Below are 26,877 nucleotides of genomic sequence, written 5' to 3' on the forward strand. Positions count from 1 at the left end.
AAAGAAAAATACACCTGTGAAGAATAAACATCTGCACTCAAACATCCTCCGCACGCATACCAACGCACTCAAACGGGCTCGGTATATAGATAGACATGCAAGAGTCTTTTGAACAACACGACTTAGCATTCAAGGAAGGTGGACATCACTGAGGGGGGAGGGGGAGTACAAGTCCTCCATGTGCCTAAAGTGGACACCAGGATTTACATACATCTCCAAGGGGACACACACACACACACACACACACACACACACACACACACACACACTGGTTTTAGAATACAATATACATATGCACGCACTCATACATACATACATACATACATACATACATACATACATACATACAACACTTGACAGTTTTACGCTCTTTTCAAAATCACCACCTCAGCTTAGTACGTTCGTTCACTTGTAATAAATTCTGTGAAAATCATGGTGGTAGAATGGTGGTGAATCATGGTAGTGAATCATGGTAGTATGGTGGTAGTGGTGGTGACGGTGTGGGCTCGGGTGCAGGGGCCTGGAGAGCATCTTGACGCCCACACTAAGTTCACTGACCACCTGCTTCACCCCTCCACACACACACACACACCTGACCCTGACCCTCACCATACCTGAGAGAGAGAGAGAGAGAGAGAGAGTAGAGGTGTGACAGGTGTTGGCCAGGTATAGAGGAAAGTCATTTCACACTTCAAACTACCTCCATCCAGTCATTGACCTCTACCTCCTCGGCCTCCACCTACTATACACCTACACCCAGGATCCTACGGGGCTCTGGGACATATCCTACGCATCCTTCTACGTGTCTTGGCAATTTTCTCACATTCGAGGTGATGGGACACTACCTACCCTATCCTTTTGGCTTAGGACATTTTAGGACATCTTGCCTCTTTCTCTTTACACATTAAATATTTAAATGGTACTCCGTGTGGACATTTGTACATTAAGCCATTTCTTTGGGACATCCTCGTGTATCATCAGACGGTCTTGGACATCTCTAGAACGTCCTATCAAACCTTGAGACACCCTTCCACACGCTGGTACACCCTAATACACTTCGAAGACTCCTCTGCCACACGCTGTTGCACTGAGAAACCACTTACCTCCCCGGATGTAGTCACGAACTCGGGACGCCTTTGTTTATAGTTCAGCGTTCGTGAGCAGTGATCCGTCTGTCTGGTGGATCTCTTGTTATTGTTGTAAACATTCAAACTTAAAAACAATATTGGAACGTATATTTTTAGAGGGCATTGACAGGAAGAAAGTGATTAAGAAAATATTTTAGACTCACCGTGGAGGTTTTCATAGCCAAGATAGAGGGAATTAGTGTAGATTGAAGTAATTAAGAGGAACAGGTGACGTGATATAGTGTAGTGTGTATCCCAGCAGTGAACCCAAGACTCAGGTATGTAAATGACGTTATTATTTGTCCTTGTGGTTCAACATTAAGGCGAAGAGGAGGTTGGTGTGGGAACTGGCCAGTGTTATTGTTGTTGTTGTTGTCTGTTGTTGTTGTTTTTGGTCCTTGACTGAGTAAAGCGTCATCTTGCGGCGGGTGTGAGAAGTAATATACGGTTTTATTGACACCATTGTGGTAGTGGCCTCACGGTTCATCATCAGCACCCCAACCACACGTCTCTTGGGTAACGTTGTCCTCCCTCCTCCCCCTCCTTCCCCCCTCTCCCCTCCCCCACCCCCTTCCCCCTCCCTCACCCCCCCCAAGGCCCTCCAGCCACACTGCCTCTGCCTCAGCGTCGACCACATCACCATACCATCAGCCTTCGTCATCATTCCCTACCACCATCACTACCTCTCTACCACACTCCTCTACCACCGTCACTACCTCTCTACCACACTCCTCTACCACCATCACCTCTCTACCACCACTACCACCATCACCTCTCTACCACCACTACCTGGCCACTTCACCATCAGGTACTCTCATTACATTCGTCCCCAGTCTACACCACCTCATCAACCAACACCTTTAGCTCTCTCTCTCATCATCCATCTGTCTCCACCATCATCCGTCATCTCTGCTTCCTCTACCATCATCCATCTCTGCCACCATCATCATCATCCATCATCCGTCTCTACCATCATCATCCATCATCCGTCTCTACCATCATCATCCATCATCCGTCTCTACCATCATCATCCATCTCATCAAGTGTCTTCCACACGACCTTGCACTTCAGTAAACATGTTACATAACACAACTCATCTCGCCTGCCTGTACTCGCCTCCCGGGCCAACAGTCTCAAGATGTCATACGTTAAATTAAGCTTGGTTACCGGCGGCAGGTGTGTGTGTGACGCATTAACAGAGATGATTTAGGTAACTCCTCTTCTTTTGGCGGAAGAGGGGCTGATTATTGCTTCCTCCTCCTCCTCCTCCTCCTCCTCCTCCTCTTCCTCCTTCTGCTCCTCCTCCTCCTCCTCCTCCTCCTCCTCCTCCTCCTTCTGCTCCTCCTCCTCCTTCTGCTCCCTTAAGCAGTTTCCTCCCCTCCCCCCCTCCCTCGTGCACCTGCTGGCTCCACGTGGAAGTCTCTTAACTAACACAGATGAACGCGTGTCAGAAGACTATTATAGTTCTCCAAGTTTTTTAACGTCGGATATAAATCATTGTAAGCCAAGAGTGACGCACCAGCAGTCACCTCACCTCTTTACCGGGAGTCCATCATCAGGCTGGCTATGGCAGGGGCCCGCGTCCTAACGTCCTTGCAGGGCCCACCGCGGCCTTGCAGGGGGCCCCTATATGGCCTTGTCAAGGGCAGGTGTGGCTCATCAGCCTCCACTGTGAGATGAGGCAGCAGCAGATGTGGTGGTGGTGGTAGCCGAGTGTTGGCACGTGCTGGGCAAAACCTCACACACCTGTGTTCTCACCTCCGACTCCTGGTGACGTGTAGATGACGTGGTGATGAAGGGACACAACACTGGTTATGAGTCGGTGACGTGTAGATGACGTGGTGATGAAGGGACACAACACTGGTTATGAGTCGGTGACGTGTAGGTGACGTAGTGATGAAGGGACACAACACTGGTTATGAGTCGGTGACGTGTAGATGACGTGGTGATGAAGGGACACAACACTGGTTATGAGTCGGTGACGTGTAGGTGACGTAGTGATGAAGGGACACAACACTGGTTATGAGTCGGTGACGTGTAGATGACGTAGTGATGAAGGGACACAACACTGGTTATGAGTCGGTGACGTGTAGGTGACGTAGTGATGAAGGGACACAACACTGGTTATGAGTCGGTGACGTGTAGATGACGTGGTGATGAAGGGACACAACACTGGTTATGAGTCGGTGACGTGTAGGTGACGTGGTGATGAAGGGACACAACACTGGTTATGAGTCGGTGACGTGTAGGTGACGTAGTGATGAAGGGACACAACACTGGTTATGAGTCGGTGACGTGTAGGTGACGTAGTGATGAAGGGACACAACACTGGTTATGAGTCGGTGACGTGTAGGTGACGTGGTGATGAAGGGTTTTGTGAGTATGTCGTGTGGTGACCTGTTTATTGCATCTATTAAGTCACCTGAAAACAAAAATATCCCTCACGTAAAAAAAACATAAGCAGGAAACTCGTTGACAAGAAACTGACTCAATGTATTCAGTTGATGAGTAAGAGGGAGAGAATGAATGAATGAGTGAGAGAATGAGTGAGTGAGTGAGTGCGAGAATGAGTGCGGTGTCGATCAAGGTTATAACACACTAACACACTCAGGTTGACGGTGACGCACTATACCAGGTGCGGTCCGCTCATCAACCGTCTGTTTACCGCAGTCTCCAACCACATTTTCACACACTTCCGAGTTAGATTTTCTTGGTAGAAACTGGATCTAACCTAACCTAGCCTAACCTTATCTAGCCTAGCCTAGTCTAACCTAACCTAACCTTATCTAGCCTAGCCTAGCCTAACCTAACCTAACCCTATCTAGCCTAGTCTAACCTAACCTAACCTAACCTTATCTAGCCTAGCCTAACCTAACCTAACCTAACCTAACCTAACCTAACCAACCTTAACCAGACAAGTTTTCTTAACACGTAATCGGGGACGAAATTAACCAACAGGATTTTTGTGAATTTAAGACAACTTTTGATTTCGTCATCTTGGACCAGGGGGAAGGGAGCGGGGGGAGGCTGGGGAAATGATGAAGAATATAACCTTGGATAAATTTGTTTTTACTAAGGTAATAAGTGTTTAGTTATTACCACGACCATAAAGTGCTTCCTGGGGGGGTTCTACCTGACGTCGTCCCTTAATTAGTGAGAGAGTGTGTTTAGTGACCGCCATCTTTGGAGGGGCGTATCCAGGATCAAAGGGGAGGAGGAGGGATCCAAGACGTTGTGGTTGAGGGAACATGGCGACCACAATGAGCCCACCCAGCTTTTGGGGTCGGGGGGGGGGCTGTAAGGTCTCCCATATTATTTTTAAAAACTTATCAATATCATGGGCATTTTGAAGCCAAGTGCGCTTTACATTAGGTGATTTTCTGTGGTCAAGAGTAATTACTTTTTACTAAACAAAAACACCTGAGTACAATACTGTATTAAAGTATTGAAATTTCTGATGAAAATGGGGGTGGGGGGGGGGGGCCTGATCCCAAGGGCCCCCCCCCCCCCTGGATCCGCCCCTGCTTTGTGTCGTAGTTTAAATAAGTCAACAAGATGTGTCCTCACGTCTTCACTTAAAGCCAGAATTTAAAACATGTTAACTTTGGTAATGGGAACTACTGTACTGTGTGTTATGTTGTATTAATGGTTCTGTTCAAGGTCAACACGTTAACTAACTCTCTTATGGGCACCTACGGTATATACTGTACAGGGAGCGGTCTAAGTCACTATACCGAGGACTCTATATACAGTAGAATGGGGAAAATATGAGTAACATACAAAAATTAAATTGTAAAAAACCGGAAGAGGTCAAATTAAATATATTTTGTCTGAGGCGAAGGTTGGGTTAGGTTAGGTTAGGTTGGGTTGGGTTGGGTTAGGTTAGGTTAGGTTAGGTTAGGTTGGGTTGGGTTAGGTTAGGTTAGGTTAGGTTAGGTTAGGTTAGGTTAGGTTAGGTTATTGGTGCTCCGTTATACTCAACAACGGTGTGACATTGAGGTAATTAAGTATTAGGTAATTGCAGGAAGTGATCGGTTAGGTGAGAAAAACATAGGTGCTTATAGATACAAAGTCTAATCTGTAATTGAGCGGAAATTAATAATTATATTCACGACTGTATAATGAATAAACCAAATATAAAATGAATAAAGTAAGAGACAGATGGCGAGGAGGTGACGGTGGGGTGGTCAGTCAAGATGGCGGCGCGTCAGGGATCACGTCTGTATGAGCTTCAACACCTCCAAGCGTCACGGCGTGGGAAGATTGACAGGAACACACTGAGTTATAAATACCTCTTTCGTCACTTACTCCGTCACAGTAAGGGCGATAAAGTGCACATCACCTTATAATTAATTAGCTCCGTTACCCCTTTGTTCTTCACGAGGAGGAGGAGGAGGAAGTTCGGTGTCCCTTGATGCTTCCTGTTGACACGTTGAGAAAATTTTATCCCGCTCGCCACTGTCTCTGTTGACTTATGACCACCGCGTCTGAAAACTGCATTACTAGATAAATATTTGCACTGGTAAGATAAACAACTAGAGGGGAGGGGGTCACTATCCTCGCGTTCACTCTGACTTCCTCCCAGCCAGCCTCTCCTCTCACCCATGTCCTTAAACTCCCACTGTAATTCACATCATTAACATGCTTTAGTTACCCCCGTCTTCCTCTCCGTTTTCTCTAATGTTCCAGGTTGGAAGTTGTCTTAAATTATTAATGTTTCTTGATGTTATAGAAGACTTCCTGTGTTTATTAAGGTTAGATGATATAAGGAATAGATTAAAGGCTTTTATTAGTGAGTTTTATGTTAGAGAAAGTATATTAAGCAATCATGCAAGAGTTTAGAGCGGATAGGTATTGTTGGTAGACGTTAGGCCGCGCGGTGGAGCAGAGAGAGAATTAGGGAGTGTGAGAGTGACTGCCCTTACTCCCTCACTCCCTTCTCTCTCTCTCTCTCACTCACTCTCTCACCGTGAAGGACATTGACTCAGGTACGGTCTACGCTTCTTCCCGGGATTCCCGACGGGGTATATAGTCGATCCGCCCTCTGCCTAGCTCACCAGGGACCAGCATTCTTCAACCGGCGTAAAATTGATTGTAAACACACGATTAGATATAACTAACTAACTAACTCAAGAGATAATATCCACTGGTCTTCATTAGTAAATTTCTCCCCTTGACAGTAGGCATGAGAGCGTACACAAAGATAGATTCCCAGCGCATCGTGGTTTAATTTTCCTCTTAACTAATAATATGAGGCCGCTTCTAAACAGTAACTCACGTAACTAGATACTGCGAGAGAGAGAGAGAGAGAGAGAGAGAGAGAGAGAGAGAGAGAGAGAGAGATTATTTATATGACTTGCTGAATATGACGAACAAAATAAACGACAAGTCTTTTCAACGTATATAGTGATTTTCCGCCGTGGTGGTGAAATCTTGTTGGGGTGAGGTGTGCAGGCGGGTGTTAGCTCCGCCAGTCGCTGCAGGGAGGGTCAGGACGGAGCTGTACACTCGCACCAAAAAGTATCGGTGCAGGGTGAGGTTGACGAGTTCCGAAACGATACGTATACACTGTGATATGTCGGGAAGGTTGGTAAGTGTATCCTCATAACCCCTCCCCTCCACTAGGTGTTGCCATATGGCTGACAATCAGGGCTGCCAACATACGGCTGGAACAACTCGCCTTTCCCAATACCTATCGTCATTGGTCTCAAATTGTTCACACTACAGTATGCACCGATACTTTTTGTTGCGAGTGTACCTACTTCACCGCGTACACACAAGAGCTTATTAGCGTCTCTCGATGTTGCTGCTTTAACACTCATACGAGGCAAATCTTGCTTATTTATTTACAGATAAATTCAAATTACCTTTCAAGAATGTATACTAGTTTGTTGATGATAACAGATAACGACTAGGTAACATTTGTACCTTAACTGTGTCTACTGATGTAATGAGTTGAGGAGTTTTTTTATGGGGATTAACCCACCGGGGCAGAGGTCACTGACCCACATCAAGGCCTGGGGGGCGAAAATGTAATAATAATGATAATAATAACAATAATAATAATAATTAATAAAACTCAATAAAAAAATTTATAAGATATAAATTAAAATAATAATAGTAATAATAATGGACCATAAATAAACAAGAAACAAAAAAGATCGACTGTATAGTGAGAAACAATATATGTATGTTGTGTTGTCAATGGTGAGAGAAACAACTGAGACCCTGCAATTATGTGTAAATGAGGCAGAAAGTCAGATGAGCAACCTGGGACTTGGTCACATATGGCAGCAGGGTCTACCATTAGATAACACATTATGCTTCCAATATCTTCCCAGGCGGTAGTACCTCCCTGTTTGATAACTGCCTGCTGCCTACTACGACGATAGAGGCAGTTATGTCTAGTGAATAAGTGATTAAGGTGTCTAATTACTCTTAACGACTCACGCTATCTGAATTATCTCCTTCGTTATAGTACACATTAAGATTACGTCAGAATAAACTATTAACAATGTCCACTGGTTTAATGGTAAGTGTAGACAAAGTTTTAACAATATCTTCCCGGTACTGGTTTAATATCACTCCTAATTGATGATGAAGTTAAATCATTTTTGTCAAGTCTGAGATTTATCGTCTTATTATGAAGGATGACGGTAATTATCACCCTTAACACGAGGTACGACCCAAGTAAGGGCCAATTGCAAGAACGGATATGGGGTGTACGGCGCCATTTACGATGACCTTCCTGCCCTGGTCTTTTTTCAGCAATATCGCCTTTAACACGTGGAATTCTGCACTTTTCGAAGCTTTGGAGGAGTCTCAAAACAAGTTTCCTGGTGGGAATTATTAGCTAGTGCTGTACTCAAAATATCGAAACTTCGAGATCTCTCCAGAGCTTCAAAAGGGTGGTATAACTGAAACAAGATCAGGGCAAGAAGGTCATCGTAAATGGCGTCGTACACCCAACGACTGTTCTTGCAATTGGCCCTTTAAAGAACCATCGTGCAAGTCCTTGAAACTGGCAGGCGGGGTTTGTTGACGTCTGCCTCACCCATCCTCGTGTTTAAACTAGCGAGATTAATAGCGTAATTTCCTGCTGGTGATCATGTTTGTCAGACCATTATTACCGGCGCTTCACGTCCTGCATCTAAAACAAACTACTGTATAATCATAGCTCTCACGATGTCTTGTTTGTCGAGTAAAATGGCAGGAAACGGCAGGAATATTTGGGCTGTGAGATTGAATTTATAAAAAAAAAAAACCTATTAATATTACTTCCCTGAGATTTAATGGTGATCAGGACAGATGTTGTGGTGTAGTGGATGTTATGGTGTATTGAGGTAGTTGTGGTCTAGTAATGACTAATGATCCTCCACGGGGATAGTTAGATGCTTGACGTTGGGCGCCCGGGACCGATTTGTCTTCAGGATTCTACAAAACGTCTTGTCGCATCTTGATACAAATTTAATGTGTGTAGGATATTGTGTTCTGTGGCATGTTTTATACAGTTAAGACATTTTCCCTCTAATATTGAACTTTTTGGTCATATTATTACTCCAACGTAGAGTATAAGTACAGGTGTCGTTTATATTTACTGTACTGTAGTTTTATAAGGTAAAGAATTGTTTGAAGTCGAATTATTTATTATTATTATTATTATTATTATTATTATTATTATTATTATTATTATTATTATTATTGTTACTATTATTATTATTATTATTATTACTATTATTTTTATTATTATTATTGTTGCCATTACTGTATTATTATCAGTAGTAGTAGTAGTAGTAGTAGTAGTAGTAGTAGTAGTAATAGTACATGATCAGTTGTACTCTTATCACTACAGTACTACAACGTATTTATGTTCCTACCATCAAAATTTCTGTGATAATCTCGTCAGAAGCGCTAACAATATCGTCCATCTTCCTTCCAGACATCGACGAGTGCCTCATACCGGAGCTCGCGGCCAAGTGTGCGGAGGATGCCGAGTGTTGCAACTTACCTGCTCACTACACCTGCAAGTGTAAGGATGGCTTTACCGGAGATGGCTACAATAGTTGTACAGGTGAGTCTCTCATACAGTACCTTTATTGAGGGTCATGCTTTGTGTGTGTGTTATCATTTATATAACTCCCGGATAATAAAACTATAAAGTGTTATATTTATTAGAGAACATATACTAATAACTAAGGTCTAGGCTGGGCTGGGTGGTGGAGGGATGTGTTGAACTCAGACGCCGCCAGTCACCCGTTGAGGAATGTTGTTCCTCTCCGCGTAAGAAAAACTATTCCTTAATATTTTTCAAACCGTTAATATGTATAAAACAAAGACGGTGTAAAATAAATCCACTGTTTATAATATTTTTTATTTACCATTTTCTGTTTATATTAAGGAAACGGTGATTATTATTGTAGAGTTGAAGTTTGAAGTGTTGGCCGTTGTTACGACACTGACCGGCGGTAATGTTAGTGTTCGTCCACTGGAGCACATCTCTTGCACCAGTACCTGTAATAAATTGTAAGATAATAAAGTCGACGTTTATATATAACAGAAACACCCTAGCTAGACATAAACGAGTTACACAAGAATAACAAGAGTAAGTTGCACCAGCATCATGTCAGCCGCGGGCCACCATCACCAAGTTCACAGTTCACACGTTGAATTTTCCTCACAATTAAAGGTCTTAAAATACATCAAATAATTTAATAATAATATAAAAACTGTGTAAAATAAATCAAATCAAAATTGCACCGTTACTCTTGATGTGTTCACGGGTAAGGATATGAAATTAAATATAGTGCGTTTGTGACTCGAACCGACCCCGGGCGAGGACTTTATGACGGGGTTATTGAGGAAGACGTCCCCCAGCATACAAAACATGACGGCCCGTGTCGTTGCCCTCTTAATTGACCCAGACCTCGTTGAAGACACGGCATAATAGCACACAGGGAACAAGAACACAACTGTAGACGATTATTTACAACGGGAAATGGAAAAAAACATAGTCTGAGAGATAACTAGTATGTTGAACAGGATATACTACGATATACTTATGACCGTACACACACACACGACAGGAAGTAACCACAGCATCAGTAACGCCACCCACCTTGTTGTTATACTCCACATAAAAACAGAATCACATCACACACAAACACGAAGTCACAGTTTGTCTTGGTATAAACTCATAACAAAAAGATGTGAGTGGAAAATGGCTAAGTGTGTGTGGCGTACGTGATAGTGTTGCTGTATCCCGGGGCAAGAGGCAGCTGTGACTAGCGTGTTGAAGGTGATAGCCTCTGTGTCTGTCTGTCTCACGAAGGCATGTAGTATAATCTCTCACCTAATTAAAGGAGCTTCTTGGTTTAAGTTGAGTTTCATTAGCTCATCTGCAGCCACTTGTTACATGACTGGTGATGGATGGTTTGTATGTATGTCTGTATGTTAATATGTATGGCTGAGTGTTAATATGTATGGCTGAGTGTTAATATGTATGGCTGAGTGTTAATATGTATGGCTGAGTGTTAATACCCATGCCCGCAGACACTCCAACTGATTAACAAGCACGAGACTGGGAGGAATTACCACCTGATCGCGTGCTCTCTCTCTCTCTCTCTCTCTCTCTCTCTCTCTCTCTCTCTCTCTCTCTCTCTCTCTCTCTCTCTCTCTCTCTCTCCTCTCTCTCAGAAGGTTACCGTGATTCAAAGGTTCATTTAGGATAATCTCCGTACGAGATGACAAACAACAGCAACGGGTTAGGTTAGGTTAGGAAGGTTGGATTAGGTTAGGTTAGGTTAGGAAGGTTGGATTAGGTTAGGTTAGGAAGGTTGGATTAGGTTAGGTTAGGAAGGGATGAACGGATTATTTATCGTAATTTTTGAGACTCCATCTTTGTGTCTTAGGAACATTTACGAGAGTTTTCACATCCGTAATTATAGGAAGATGATTCATCGTTCGACCTTTTGAGATTCCGGGGTCAGGTCTTCATTAACTCCTGACGTGAGGGATGCTGCGTCTTCACTATAGAGGGGGGGAGGAAGGGGGTCTGGGGGAGAGTTAGGGGAGGAGGGGTCTGGGGAGGAAGGGGTCGGGGGGAGTTAGGGGAGGAAGGGGAGAGTTAAGGGGAAGAAGGGGTCGTCAGGGAGGGAGGGGTTAGGGAGGGAGGGTCAGGGAGAGAGGGTCAGGGAGGGAGAGTCAGGGAGGTGAAGGTGAAAGGGACTTAGATATACACGAGAGAATGGATGATTGTCTCTTGAGGTAGATAGATAGATAGATAGATAGGTAGATAGATAGATAGATAGATAGTGAGGATGATTTAAGGTTAGATATTGAGAAAGATGCAGAATATGAATGAGAGAGAGAGAGAGAGAGGTGTACTTCCTCAGTCACCGCTCATTAGACCTTGACACAATCTAGCGGCACATAATTTCTCTCTCTCTCTCTCTCTCTCTCTCTCTCTCTAATAGGTTGATTAGTGTAGGACCTGTTTCAACTAAATGGGGGGCAATTAAGTCTAGGGATTAGTTATGACAAGGGTCTATTATGACGAGGGCCCATTATATCGAGGGTACATTAGGATCGGGGACCATTTAACACAACCTTTTGAGAATGCTGGTCGTCTAGAAGAGTTACCCTTGGCACCGTATTCCGTTTTCTATGACGACTTCCTCTTTTCTAATCGTGACGTCATTGGCAGCTGTTGATGTTAGGAAAATAGAGTGTGGCGTCACGACCTGGTGATACATGGCCAAGATGACGGTGAGAGAGAGAGAGAGAGACTGAGGAGAAGAAAGACTGAAAGATGGGTTGTAAGAGAGAAGGAGACATGGTGAAGCTATAAGAGAGAGAAAGAGAGAGAGAGAGAAGGAGACATGGTGAAGCTATAAGAGAGAGAGAGAGAGAGAGAGAGAGATGCAGGTAACACTAACAGATCTTGTCGATATAAAATATTGTTCTCACGGTGACTCAGTAGCGAGGCCGTGTGGTGCCGGGGCATAACGGGTTACCAAGGCTAGTGCCACGGGAGGAAGTGGGGGGGCATCAGCGAGGTCACGGGAGGTCACGAGAGGTCACTAGTATCAAGGATGCTTATCTGTGCTTAGCTGGACTTCTCGTTAATTTATCTTGAAAGTTTAACAAGTTTTATTTAATTTTAGCATTGAGTCAACATCGATTCTCTCTTTTCTGACCTCACTGATAATGTTTGTAGCGTGTGAGGGAGAGTTGTCCCCCCCCCTTCCCCTTAAGCCCTGGTTATGGCAGCAAGTGACTTTTATTAACTTATTTGGTTTTCACTTTTATTGTTATTTCATCATATTGAAAAAAGTAGTATTTTTGTGAATGTTTAGTTGCTGTCATTTTCTTCACTTGCAATTTACTCCCGTCATGTTTCTTAAGTTCACCTGCAGTGTCTTGACTTGATAGGCCAGAGGCTTTATTAATTATCATAGTACCTGTCACTTTCACTGGTATAAATCATGTATGTGAAGAATCGAGGTTACCTTTTCAACCCCCCCCGCCTCTCCTTGCTGAAGTTCTTAGGCTCAGGGTCACTTTTTAGCGAGAAAACTCATATCAACGCTCAGTGTTCTCCCCATCCTCTGGCTCCCCCACCCCCTCCAATTCTCCTCGTCATCTTCGCGAAAATGATTTATAGTATAGAGACCTTCAATCAGTGTCGGAGGTTGGAAGTGAAACCGGCTGGCGTGTTAGAGGGCGGGCGAGGCGACGACGACACCTGGAGGAGGCGATGACGATGATGTGTTCCTCGGCAAAGGCAGGAGGAAGGAAAGGGGGGGTGATTAGGCAGTGAAGACAATGGCGTTAATGATTTGCTGAGCTTTTTGCCAGTACTAATCGACTCTTTACTATATTGTGAAGAAACCTGCGGGGGGTGTGTGTGTGTGTGTGTGTGTGTGTGTGTGTGTGTGTGTGTGTGTGTGTGTGTGTGTGAAGGTGGCATTAGCAGCCTTCGTTGACCCATGACCCCGGCTAGGTAGCGTGTGACCACTTCGACACCCGGAGTCAACAAACTTAGGTCACCACACACACACTGCTGTCTGGGTCAGGCTGGTGTTTGAAGTGTGTGTTGGTGAGAGGTCGTGTATATGGTGTAGATGATGGTGATGGTGATGGTGATGATGATGGATGATGATGATGATGATGATGATGGTGATGATGATGATGGTGATGATGGTGATGGTGATGATGATGATGGTGATGATGGTGATGATGATGGTGATGATGGTGGTGATGATGGTGATGATGATGGTGATGATGGTGATGATGATGGTGATGATGATGATGGTGATGATGATAGAATGATAACAAACGGGAGTGAGGTATTAGTGGTAGGTTGTGTTTGCAGGTGGTGGCTATGACGTGTTAGTTGTGGTTGTGACGTGTGAGTGTTGTTGGCGGATGTGACGAGAAACTAACGTGTTATCCTTTTGTTTTGATAGATATCGACGAGTGTTCCTCCCCCGAGGCGTGTGGGGGTAACGCTCTCTGTTCCAACCTGCACGGCAACTACACCTGTACCTGTCCTGAGGGCTTCATTGGCAACCCCTACACCGGCGTGAGTACCTACTGTCTGGGCACGTGTACCCCTTTCCCTCTCTCTCTGTCTCCAGCTATCTCTCACTTTTTACCTGTCTATTTCTCTCCTACTCTCTCTCTCTCTCTCTCTCTACTAAACCACCTCTCCCGTGCCAACAGTGTGCCGACATGGACGAGTGCCTACGCTCAGACAGCTGCGGCCCGAGTGCCAAGTGCCGCAACCGTGAAGGAGGACATGACTGTGAGTGTCCCACGGGCTTCGGCGGTGACCCATACTCCCGCTCTGGCTGTCAGGTGAGTGTGGGTGGGTGTGGGTGAGTGAGGGGTGGGTGTTTGTGTGGGTAGGAGAGTGGTGGGTGGGAAAAGGGCGGGTGTGAGTGTGGGTGGGAGAGAGGGGAGGGGAGTATGTGGGAGAACTAGAGGTGGGTGGGGGAGGACTAGTGGAAGGGTGGGGGAGAACTAGGAGGTGGGGTGGGGAGGACTAGTGAAGGTGGGGGAGGACTAGGTGGGTGGGGGGAGGACTACAGAGGGTGGGGGAGAACTAGAGGTAGGTGGGGAAATGATATGGGTGCCTGAGGGAATACGTGTAAATGAGTGTAACAGGAACTATGTAACTATATCACCTAACGACCCCTTTGTATAATTCTCTTTAATTAACGACAGAACTACTTTTACCCCCCCCTACAGGATATTAACGAGTGTGAGACCAGTCCATGTGCTGCCAACGCCCTCTGCGCGGATGGTATCAACAATTTCACCTGCGCCTGTCCCCCGGGATTCATCGGTGACCCCTACAACAATTTCGGCGCTTGCAAAGGTAAAGAAAACGGAATGAGGGTTGGTTTATTTTTCACTTTTGTTTATTTATTTAACACTAACTTGGGGTCGTGTTGGTTGGATGTTCTCTTGATGTTCAATTGCTTGTGTTAGAGGAGTGATTATAGTAGAATCGGTGTTTGGCTTCTGACTGTCTGCATCTCGTAAGTCAATATCGATTCCCTCTTAATTTAGGGTAAGAGAGACGGGTAGAGCCTCGATGAAGAGTTCCTTGGGTACAACTTGGACGTGTTAGGTGTGGTGTCCGTCTGTAGCTTGAGGGAGACAGCTAGATGTGTTCTCTTATTTCCAGTTAAAAAAGGGAAGAAATAACAGTGTAAGAACCTTCGAGAATCTATCTTAAGTACACCAGGTTGATTCTTTTTTAACAGTCTGGGGTAAAAACAAAAATAAACCTAAGAATCTTTGAGAATCCGAATCCATTTAGCATTAGACGAACGCTCACTGTGTTTGTTTACATGTCAGTCACTACAGCTGAGATGAGTTCAACCTAACACGACCCCACCTGAGTGTATACTGTTAAACGCTGGTGGTTCAGGTGCCGCCGTCAACCCTGGTCACCTTAGAGAGTGCCAGTGCCAGGTGTTATTGGTGTAACATACTAATTAGTGCCATTGTTATCTTTGTCTCACACCTGTGGCCACAACACACCTTGTCACGGTCACTGGTAGCTGCCCCAGGGGAGAGAAATACTTGAAGGGAGGTGGATCTCTCTCTCTCTCCTTCTTGGTCTTCTCCCCTTTATCTTTGTTACTTTCGTCTCTTTTCCTCCTCCGCTCCTCCTGGTGGGTAAGGTCTGTTACCAGTGATGGTCAGGGCCTGTGTTGTGGTCACTGGCGCCAGTATAGCTAAGACTTCTAGCCATATGTGTACTGTACATACCGGATATATGTATATATTAATCCTCACTAATGCTTTACTACTAGAGGCAGGTATGTGATAACCCTCGCCAGATGTACTGTAGACAGGTGTAGACAGGTGTGTAGTCTAATCATGAGATGCTTTACTAACCAAGATGTAAACGAGTGTGTGGACCCGACCACGGAGAGGAGCCCGGATGACGAGGTTGAGGCCACCACCTCCTACACCTTCGATGTGACGGATCTGGACGGCCTCATGGGCACACTCCTGCCGGGGCTCCTTGAGGCCTCCAACTGGACGTTCCCCTGTGGGCATTCGGCGACCTGTATGAATACTCAGGGTTCCTTCGAGTGCCGGTGTCCCCAGGGCTTCACGGGCGACCCTTACCAGAAGTGCACGGACGTAAACGAGTGCGGGCTGGCCACCACCTGCAGCCCTAACGCCAAGTGCCTTAATGTCCCCGGGTCCTACAAGTGCTTCTGTCCTTCAGGATACGAGGGAGACGGAAAGGAGTCCTGCAGCAGTTAGTAGAGCCTTCGTAATGCTTCCTCTTAAAGGATACTCAACGAACTGTGTCTTCCTTCCCTGCGTCTTGAAGGACTCCCCCTGGACGACCACTTCCTTCGCTGCGTCTTGAAGGACCCTCTCCTTGGACTCCTGTACCTTTCCCGCCCCTTGAAGGCCTTCCCGGACTACTCTTCTCGCCCCGTGAAACACAACGGGCCTCCGCCTCGACCTTACAGTGCCGTGTAGTTTGACCGGGAATTACCCCTGACATTACCTTCTTTCTCTCACCTCCGGTTCTTTCAGCGCCCCCCCTCCTCCACCCATGCCCCCTCCTCCACCCACTGCCACCCTCACACCCTCCTCCACCCACTGCTACCCCACACCCTCCTCCACCCACTGCTACCCTCACACCCTCCACCACTGCCACCCTCCTCCACCCACTGGGAACAGCCCCCACACCTCCCTCCACCCACTGCTGACACCCCCCACACCCCCTCCTCCACCCACAGGCCTCACACCCCCTCCACCCACTGCCACCTCACACCTCCCTCCACCCACTGCCACCATACCTCCTCCACCCACTGCTACCTCACACACCTCCTCCACCCACTGCCATCTCACACCTCCACCCACTGCTACCCTCACACCCTCCTCCACCCACTGCTACCCTCACACCCTCCACCCACTGCTACCCTCACACCCTCCTCCACCCACATCCCCTGAGAGACCTTCCTTGAACTTAAAGTAACATCCTCCTGTGATCCTCAAAGGAGTTCTGTCCCAACCACCATACAATCAGCGCCACTGCAGGCAAAAAGCGGGGCAAAAGGTCGTCTGGCGTACCTTTTGTCAGTGTGTCCATGCGACGTAGAGAGAAGGGTTTGCCAGGCATTGTTCTCTGCTCGTGCTGGCGCTGTTGTTATGGTTACGGGCGTTATTTCCAACATTGTTCCTTCCTGACGGTCTTCGCGACATCATTTTCCCGCCATTTTTTTTTTGCATCGTTTCCTCCCAGGACAGTTTCCATGACAACAGTTTTCCCGCCAATTCTTCAGTATTATTTTGTATCGTTTCCTTCTAAAACTGTTTCCATGACAACAGTTTTCCCGCCAATTCTTCAATATTACTTTTTTTCTCCCAGGACAGTTACCACGACAATAGTTTTCCCGCCATTTTTTTTTTGCATCGTTTCCTCCCAGGACAGTTTCCATGACAACAGTTTTCCCGCCAATTCTTCAGTATTATTTTGTATCGTTTCCTCCTAAAACTGTTTCCACGACAACAGTTTTCCCGCCAATTCTTCAATATTACTTTGTTTCGTTTCCTACTTGGCAAGACATTTCCTTTTTTATTTAAGTTTAATATTGTTGTTTATATTTTAATTTATCATAAATTCTCGACAGAGTTTTTCTTCGTCATCTGTACAGTCCTCAAGTCCTGTCGCCTCTCCTTCCTGAACCCACGGACCCCGAACCCCGAACCCCGAACCCCGAACCCCGACTCGTGAACCCGAAGCAGGAGACTGATACACAATAGTCTGTCCATAAATGCTTCGGATTCATGAGTCTGAATCTCGGGGTACGTGGTTCAGGAGGGAGAGGCGACCGAACCTTTTAGTAGGTGTTAATTTACTCTCTCGTTCTTCTGGGCCCTCAGTGGACCCTTTGGTAAACTAGGGCCCATGACACCTACAATCCCTGAATTTGTTTATTGTTTGTTTTTTTGTTGTTTGCTTTTACCAGCTGTTCTGACTTTGTTTATATTACCAGCTGTTCTGACTGTTTATATTACCAGCTGTTCTGACTTTGTTTACATGTGCCAGCTGTTGCTATTTAATGATGCCATTGGCTAAGCTTATTAGCTCTAACTTAGTAATAGATTTGGGTTTTAAATTGGGATTGAAATGGGTTCAGGGTTCATTGCTCTCCCTAGGTTGTAATGGGCATAGAATTGGGCGCTGAATTAACAATAAATTGTCACGAAATAGTGTTCTAATTAGGTACTGTGAGAGAGAGAGAGAGAGAGAGAGAGAGAGAGAGAGAGAGAGAGAGAGAGAGAGAGAGAGAGAGAGAGAGAGAGAGAGAGAGATGTTAGCAAACCTCAGATTACCTTGAGATTATTTATGGTAATTAACACGCCAGAAATAACAATTAACACTTCACGTTAACATGAGGTTGTAGGGGTGTGAGGTTAACTAATAGTCCTATAGTAGTGTGGTAGTGTACAGGTAGGTGGAGTAGTGTGGTAGTGGCAGGTAGGTGGAGTAGTGTGGTAGTGGCAGGTAGGTGGGGTAGTGGCAGGTAGGTGGAGTAGTGTGGTAGGTGGAGTAGTGTGGTAGGTGGAGTAGTGTGGTAGGTGGAGTAGTGTGGTAGGCTGTGGTAGGTGGAGTAGTGTGGTAGGTGGAGTAGTGTGGTAGGTGGGGTAGTGTGGTAGGTGGGGTAGTGTCACATCACCAGTATATAACTAACCCCTCCTCTCCTCCAACAGACGTGGACGAATGCCTCACTCAACCCTGCGGTGAGAACGCCATCTGCCTGGACAATGTGGGCAGCTACTCGTGCCAGTGTAAGGAGGACTACACCGGTAACGCCTACATTGGCTGTGTCGGTGAGTGTACTACACCTTCACCAGTACCCGAATGTCTTGGTCACATGTCTGTCATAACAAACTCAATTATTGTAGTGTAGTCCATGCAAAGTGAGTATGAGTAAGTCTTTATTCACCAGTGTTTGGGTCAGAGTATTATAGAGTTGTCACTAAACACAAGGATGGGGGCTTCACCTGTATGTCATTTGTATTGTACTGTACCTGTATGTTACCTGTTCTCACCTGTGTGTTGACCTTACAGACATCGACGAGTGCACGGCATACAACCGCCCGTGTGGCTTCAACGCCTTGTGTCAGAACACCGAACCTGGCTACACCTGTGTGTGTCCTCAAGGCTTCTCCCCCAGACCCACGCCCCAAGTAGCCTGTGAACAGGTTAGTGCACCTACTGTGTTCCCGGCGCCTCCTGTGAGTGTCTGCAGGTCATGAGTAAAGAAAGTTTGATATTAAGTTTAGAGACAAGTGAAAGTCAGGTGTAAGATTTAGAGACAAGTGAAAGTCAGGTGTAAGATTTAGAGACAAGTGAAAGTCAGGTGTAAGATTTAGAGACAAGTGAAAGTCAGGTGTAAGATTTAGAGACAAGTGAAAGTCAGGTGTAAGATTTAGAGACAAGTGAAAGTCAGGTGTAAGATTTAGAGACAAGTGAAAGTCAGGTGTAAGATTTAGAGACAAGTGAAAGTCAGGTGTAAGATTTAGAGACAAGTGAAAGTCAGGTGTAAGATTTGAGAGGTGAAGAATATTTCCCTACACTCTCACCACCACCGCCTCAACCTTCCACCACTAAAATCCAACCACACGACCACCACTGTCACAATGTCAACAGGACATCACCACTACTCTCTAAACACACTACCACAACCACCTCTACCACCACCATCTAACACCACCTCTACCACCACCATTTAAACACACTACCACAACCACCTCTAACACCACCATCTAACACCACCTCTAACACCACCACAACCACCTCTACCACCACCACTACCACCACCTCCACCACCACCAGGCTGAAGTGAGCATCATCTGTGGGTCCAACTTCGACTGTGTGAACAACGCCGTTTGTCAGGAGGGTCAGTGTTACTGCCGGGAAGGATTCAAGGCCGTGGGTGCCGAGTGCCGGGACGAGGACGAGTGCCTACTGTCCCCCTGTGGAGCCAACGCCCAGTGCCAGAACGTGCCAGGCAGTTTCCAGTGTACCTGTAACTTTGGCTTCATCGGCGACCCTCCACAGTCCGTCTGCAAAGGTTAGTTGTGTGTGTATAGGTGTGTGTGTGTGTGTGTGTGTGTGTGTGTGTGTGTGTGTGTGTGTGTGTGTGTGTGTGTGTGTGTGTGTGTGTGTGTGTGTGTGTGTGTGTGTGTGTGTGTGTGTGGGGTGTGTGTGTGTGTGTGTGTGTGTGTGTGTGTGTGTGTGTATAGGTGTGTGTGTGTGTGTGTGTGTGTGTGTGTGTGTGTGTTCATCATGTATTCTAGCTGAGTCTATTTCACCCTAACAATATTTGTTGCTTAGCCAGACTGTAACAAGATAACCTAACATGACCTCTGAGTTTTATAACCCGTCTGCTACAAGTTATTGACCAGTCACCAACATAACGTGGGACACTCAAGGCCCTGACAGTATGATAACATAATAATTATCACTTAAACACGTAGTTATTAATCCTTTATATTGACGTTATTAACTTAATCAAAAGTCTTGAAGATACGTCAGGGTGTGGAGGGTCTATCATCTTGTAATTAATGGCATGACGCTTAGTATTAACAAGCTAATTAAGTAGTTAACTAACCAACTATCTAATTAACTAACATCTAGAAGTGCTTATTATTGTTGTATTTAACCTCACCTATACCTGATGACCCTAACACGACCTTCCTGATGGGGAGAGAACACTAACACGACCTTCCTGATGGAGAGAGAACACTAACACGACCTTCCTGATGGGGAGAGAACACTAACACGACCTTCCTGATGGAGAGAGAACACTAACACGACCTTCCTGATGGGGAGAGAACACTAACACGACCTTCCTGATGGGGAGAGAACACTAACACGACCTTCCTGATGGGGAAAGAACACTAACACGACCTTCCTGATGGGGAGAGAACACTAACACGACCTTCCTGATGGGGAGAGAACACTAACACGACCTTCCTGATGGGGAGAGAACACTAACACGACCTTCCTGATGGGGAGAGAACACTAACACGACCTTCCTGATGGGGAGAGAACAACCAACACGACCTTCCTGATGGGAGAGAACACTAACACGACCTTCCTGATGGGGAGAGAACACTAACACGATGACCTCTATATGAGAACATCAATGACCTTCCTGATGGGGTAGAGAACACAACACGACCTTCCTGATGGGGAGGAGAACATCAATACTGACCTTCCTATGTATGAGAACACTAACACGACCTTCCTGATGGGGAGAACACTAACACGACCTTCCCTGATGGGAGAGAACACTAACACGACTTTCCTGATGGGTAGGAGAACACTCAACACACGACCTTCCTGAGGAGAGAACACAACACGACCCTCTTCCTGATGTGAGAGAACACTAACACGACCTTCCTGATGGGAGAGAACACTAACACGACCTTCCTGAGGGGGGAGCAGGTCACCTAACACGACCTTCCTGATGGGAGGAGAACACCAACACACCTTCCTGATGGGGAGAACCCTAACACGACCTTCCTGATGGGGAGAGAACAATAAGTTTGTTCCTCTGTGATCCACCTGTCAATCCTTGTGCCTCATCCCAACCTCAACATCTGGGCTCCTTAACCCAGCTCATTCCCCAAACCTGTGGTCTTGAACCCTACTCACCCCAAACTCTTAACCACAAGGACGTGTCGGGCGCAAGGGTCCCCGACACAGACGCGGACGAGTGTTGGGGTGTGGAGCATGGGAGGTGTCGTCGCCGTGCGGGGAGAAGGCCAAGTGTATTAACACCCTGGGCTCCTTCCACTGCGTCTGCCCGTACCTGCCAGTGCTTTTACCCTGGAGGTTAAAGTGCCCCAAAGTACACATAATCACACCACCTAGTCACTCTACCTAGTCAGCTCACTACCACCAGTCAAATTTTTTGTTCCCCTTTTTGTTCTCCTCGGCACAGTTAATGGATTCCTTTGTTGTTTACCTGTTCTTCGTCCTCGTTCAAGAGCACCACCACGTCCCTCCCTCACCACCACTACGCCCCCTCCCTCGCCACCACCACCACGTCCCTCCCTCACCACCACTACGCCCTCCTCGCCACCCCACCACCAATGTCCCTCTACCACCACACGTCCCTCCCTCACTACCACTACGCCCCTCCTCGCCACCACCACCACGTCCCTACTCACCACCCACCACTACCACCACACCCTTTGTTCACCCTTTTACACCTGCATAGTTTCCGTTGTCAAATTCTTTGTGTATAACGTAGTCTTTCTAAATCCCAAATACATTTCATTAATTCCATTTGTTGTTTCCTTAATTCACCAGTTGTTCATTACTTGATCCCCTTGTTAAACCACGTGTTCACTCCCCATAAACCACGTGTTCACTCCCCATAAACCACGTGTTCTACCCCATAAATCACGTGTTCACCCTTAGTTACATCCACCGCCTTGTGTCATCTATTAATTATTATTGGTGATATTTTCCTCCCTCTCTTCTCTCTCCACCCCGTCCCCCCTCCCCACCTACCCCCTCCCCACCCACCCCTCCCCCTCCCCACCTACCCTCCCTCCCTCAATTCCACCCTCCTCCCTTCATCAGTGGGGGGCCTCCTGCATGTATTAACCAACAACACCGTGATAACTGCTGAATAAGTACAGCTTGATACTGCATTAACTTCCTTCTGTATAAATATGTATGCCTGCCACACTAACTACTCCTCTAACTTGTGTTTTTGATGTTCATGTGTATTAGTATGTCTCATGTATGCCTTAGTATCCCTCACGTGCATGCCTTAATATGCCCTGCTATACCTAACTAATAGCAGGGTAAGGTTGCTTCATCTATTTGGTAGGCCATTTTTTTTAACCTACCCCAAAAATACTGTTGTAATTTGCTGAATGTTTTGCTTATTGCTTCACCTGAACCAACTCTACAGTATGTCGTATTAACTGCTAGCTAGTGTGTGTGTAAACCATCATTGTAGATTATTGTGTAGAATTTTGTCATCTTCTAACTAGATTTGTACAGTACTAATTTTTGCTTCATCGTAAATCCCGAAGTAAAAGACTACTCTCCTCACTCTCCTCATTTCCATCATTGTCATTTGTTTTCTTCCCTTGGTTATTTTCACCTTTTATCTAATTTATGTCTTCTCATGTAGACCCCTCGCTCTTCTTCCGCAGCCCGTGAAGGCGTTCCAGTGTGGCGACAACTCCTCTGTAAAGCCATTGACGGCACTGGAGGCTATGTGTATGTGTAACCCCGGTTGGATTCATGACCCCGCCGACATCTCCGCCGGCTGTGTTGGTGAGTTTGCGTGTACAAGTAGATAGTTTATTTATTTATTAGTGTTTTAAAGCTCTGTTGATGTATATAGTTATTTATTTTCAGTATTATAATAAAATATTTGAGTTACTGGAGATAATTAATAATAGATTGTGTTTCTCAATTTACGTTCGTCACGGCAGACTTGGAGAAGGGATGGACCATTAGTTTTGTTGTAGATGAGGATGACCAACTTTAGCACTTTTTTTGTGGTACTCACTCATCAAGCTTCTTCAGGTCACCTCAGAACACCTTACCCACACGCAGTCGAACTTTGAAGTCTTAGTGCTAACCTCTTAGTCACCCACCCTCCTTCACCCTGCACCCTCCTTCACACCGCACCCACCCTCCTTCACCACAACCACCCTCCTTCACCACAACCACCTCCTTCACCACACCCCACCCTCCCTATCACCTCACCTCCGGCCCAGCTCTGCCCCTGGCAGACTGACACAACTTAACTACTGTGTACCAGTATTTACAGACGTCGACGAGTGCTCAGCTGGGAACTGTCCTCTGGCCAGTGTGGGACACGCCATCTGTAACAAACACACTGGGATCCTTACCCAAGTCAAAGTCCTTCAGGATTTCAGGCAATCCTAACACCAAGTGCCAAGGTAAGGTTCCTTCGTCTTAAGCGTTACCTGACCTGACTTCTAGTTCTAAGCCATCTAGGAACACATGGCTAGTTGTAGGAGAGAAAACCCTAACCCAACCCAACCCAACCTAGTCCAAACCAAACCTAACCTAACCAAACCTAACCTAACCAAACCTTAAGCTTCCTGTAGTTGAGATAAATCCCCAAGCCAAGCTTTCAAGCCTAAATTATTAACAGCCTCTGTGTTTGCTGCATGTCTTACAAACAGCTTCAAACTGGCTTACCTACAGTGTAAAACAAATGCATCACCACAAACCCTTAGCGTGTTAACCACTTCAACAACCCCCTGTAGCGGTGGTGCTAATAAGCACAGTATAATAGGTATAACATTAAGTGCCTTTCTTGATTCCTGGGACAATGAGTAAACTAAAGTTACTTCTCACTACACAATTAAATGTAGAAAAATTACACATACATACATACATACATACATACATACATACATACATATATACATACATACATACATACATACTGCACACACACACATACATACATACATACACATACATACATACATACATACATACATACATTATATAAAATGCTGAAAATTGAATCATCTTTTTAGAATCTTTATGAATAAATGTTTGTAATTGTAGAATAAATATTGTTTTATAATATTTGCTCACCCCAGGGATCATCATTTTGACATGTATATTAACAAGCATGCCATAAGTTAACTGCCTATTAAGTAAACTATTAAATACAGTAGTTTTATCGCCAAAATAATGCACGGCTAACTAACTAGTACAGTAAGTAGCTCAATAACTCACTAACTACAGTATTCTAGCTCACTAACTCACTAACTAGAAGCAGCATCAAAGCATTAACCATACTAACAATACTAACCATCCACAGTATAATCCCCACCCAAGCAAAGCATTAAACTAACCAAATCTTCTACCTAATCCTGTAGCTCTCTACGCCGCATGTACAGACGTTAACGAGTGCCTATTACCCATTCCCCTGTGGTAAGAACGCTATGCACCAACACCCTGGGAACTACACCTACCCCAAGCCCCCAGCCTCTGAGCGGCGACCCTGTGGTGGAATGTGGTTAGTATGAGACGCACGCATCACACACCCTCCTGGAGAGTTGGTTAGAATTTGGGGTGCCTCATCCGTGTGAATTGTCTCACTTCCCTCAAGGCACACGACAAACACAGGGAACTTAGTTGTACTGGTGACCTGATCCATGTGAAATTTTTTATCAGTTGATTATTTCGTCTTGGAGAAATTTTCCTTGTGATTTTCCATTAATTATGAAGTAATGGATTGTCCAGGTTAAAAAAAAAAGTAGAATTGTGGTTTAATATGTGTGTGTGTGTGTGTGTGTGTGTGAGAGAGAGACCTGGTGGTAGTCTACCTGTGTACCTGTTTAATGTATGTGTGTACCTGTCTACCGCTCTACTAATTATCATACTCACACTTGAAATTAAATCATACTCTAGTTATACTCTAAGATATATATTATGTAAACATCTACTTTACAGGACCATACAAAAATAGATTATAATGTTTGTTTTTTCCATAATTTTGCAGTATTTTTTCGAAGTTTTTGTTTTACGATATCGGAAACTAATTGTCCTTGTAGGTACAGTTACTTTGATATCCTTCACGCCTTTAATGTTCTGATATCGTGAAGTGACCCTCAGTCTTATAGTGTGTTGTGTGGGGCGGCTAGGAGGTCACTCAGGCCTAATGTATGGTGGTAAAGGTTATTATATGTTATTTTAAAGTTAATTTTATCTTTTGAAGTGACTTCACCATGCACACTCAACCATAATTACAATAACACAAGTAATAAACACCAACACCACAACACCAGCACTACAATACCAACACCACCACAACACCAACACCATAACACCAGCACTACAATACCAACACCACCACAACACCAACACCAGCACTACAATACCAACACCACCACAACACCAACACCACAACACCAGCACTACAATGCCAACACCACCACAACACCAACACCATAACACCAGCACTACAATACCAACACCACCACAACACCAACAATAACACCAGCACTACAATACCAACACCACACAACACCAACAACACAACACCATAACAAGACAAGTATCACCTCCACCTTGAATAACACCAGAGTGGGGGGGGGGGGTGTAATAGAGCCCTAGCTACTAAAGCCCCCTCTAGAATCTGATAACAACAACAACTATTAAATTTATGTTAGATGTGGACGAGTGTCGCCGGCCCGGGTCGTGTGGCGTGGGGGCTGACTGTACCAACACCGTCGGCTCCTACACCTGTACCTGCCCCGCCAATACCGTGGCTGACCCTGACCCCTACACCCAGTGTCTCGATATTATGAAGTGCAACACTGACGACGACTGTCCAGGCAATGCCCTCTGTCTCCTCAACCAGTGCATGTGTCCGGAGCCCAACATTGGTGACGACTGTCGACGTGAGTACTGTACTGTACTTTCTCATGTACTCTTGTCAATGATGAGGAATATGGCTGTCATGGTAAAATTATTGTGCATCGTGGTAGTTAGCTAATTATGTTGAGAAATATGATTGTAGTGTTAAATAATATGCTTATGTTCGAGTTACCAGGTTGTAAATAGTCACCTCTCCCTACAGACCCTTGTGAGGACGTGCGATGCGGCCCCAACGCCGGGTGTAAGCTGATCAACGGGCAGCCGAGGTGTATGTGTGGTCAGGGTTACTCCGGCAATCCCAATGGCGTGTTTGGCTGTACAGACATCGATGAGTGTGCTAATGCTCCCTGCGGCACCGGTGCCATCTGCCGCAACGAACCAGGAAAGTTCACTTGTGAATGTCCCTCTGGCTTCGAGGGCGACCCCACCAGGGAGGGCTGCAAAGAAGTTGCATCTAAAGGATGCAGCCCCACCCAGCCCTGTCCTTCAGGCGAGCAATGCATCACAGACGAGTCCATTGGGCAGAACGTGTGTGTTTGCCGACGTGGCTACACGAGGGACCAGGGCACCGATCGATGCCGCGACGTCAACGAGTGCATAGAGAACCGCGTCAACCAGCCTGTGTGTGGTCTCAACGCTAACTGTAAGAACCTGCCAGGTTCCTATGACTGCCAGTGTCCTCCGGGCTACGTTGGCAACCCCTTCAACGGTTGCGAGAGTAAGTACCTGTTGTTATGACTCATGTCACCTGCTAGAGCAGGTCCCAGATAGGTTATAATATTGACTCTGCCAGGC

At 45.7% G+C, this 26,877-nt stretch overlaps 1 protein-coding gene across 1 annotated transcript in view; it reads left to right on the forward strand.

The window, feature by feature from the left end:
* The window catches only part of LOC121855503, a 257,960-nt gene that overhangs the window by 91,200 nt on the left and 139,883 nt on the right, over nucleotides 1-26,877 (forward strand). The window contains 13 exon segments of the mRNA XM_042350478.1: nucleotides 9,067-9,198; nucleotides 13,595-13,710; nucleotides 13,851-13,985; nucleotides 14,379-14,508; nucleotides 15,544-15,912; nucleotides 18,384-18,503; nucleotides 18,745-18,878; nucleotides 19,513-19,750; nucleotides 21,360-21,535; nucleotides 22,860-22,979; nucleotides 23,486-23,618; nucleotides 25,875-26,105; nucleotides 26,285-26,800. Coding sequence (XP_042206412.1) covers nucleotides 9,067-9,198; nucleotides 13,595-13,710; nucleotides 13,851-13,985; nucleotides 14,379-14,508; nucleotides 15,544-15,912; nucleotides 18,384-18,503; nucleotides 18,745-18,878; nucleotides 19,513-19,750; nucleotides 21,360-21,535; nucleotides 22,860-22,979; nucleotides 23,486-23,618; nucleotides 25,875-26,105; nucleotides 26,285-26,800 — 2,550 coding nt within the window.

Source organism: Homarus americanus, unplaced genomic scaffold (assembly GCF_018991925.1).
Source record: "Homarus americanus isolate GMGI-L3 unplaced genomic scaffold, GMGI_Hamer_2.0 scaffold48406, whole genome shotgun sequence".
NCBI classification, from domain to species: domain Eukaryota; kingdom Metazoa; phylum Arthropoda; class Malacostraca; order Decapoda; family Nephropidae; genus Homarus; species Homarus americanus.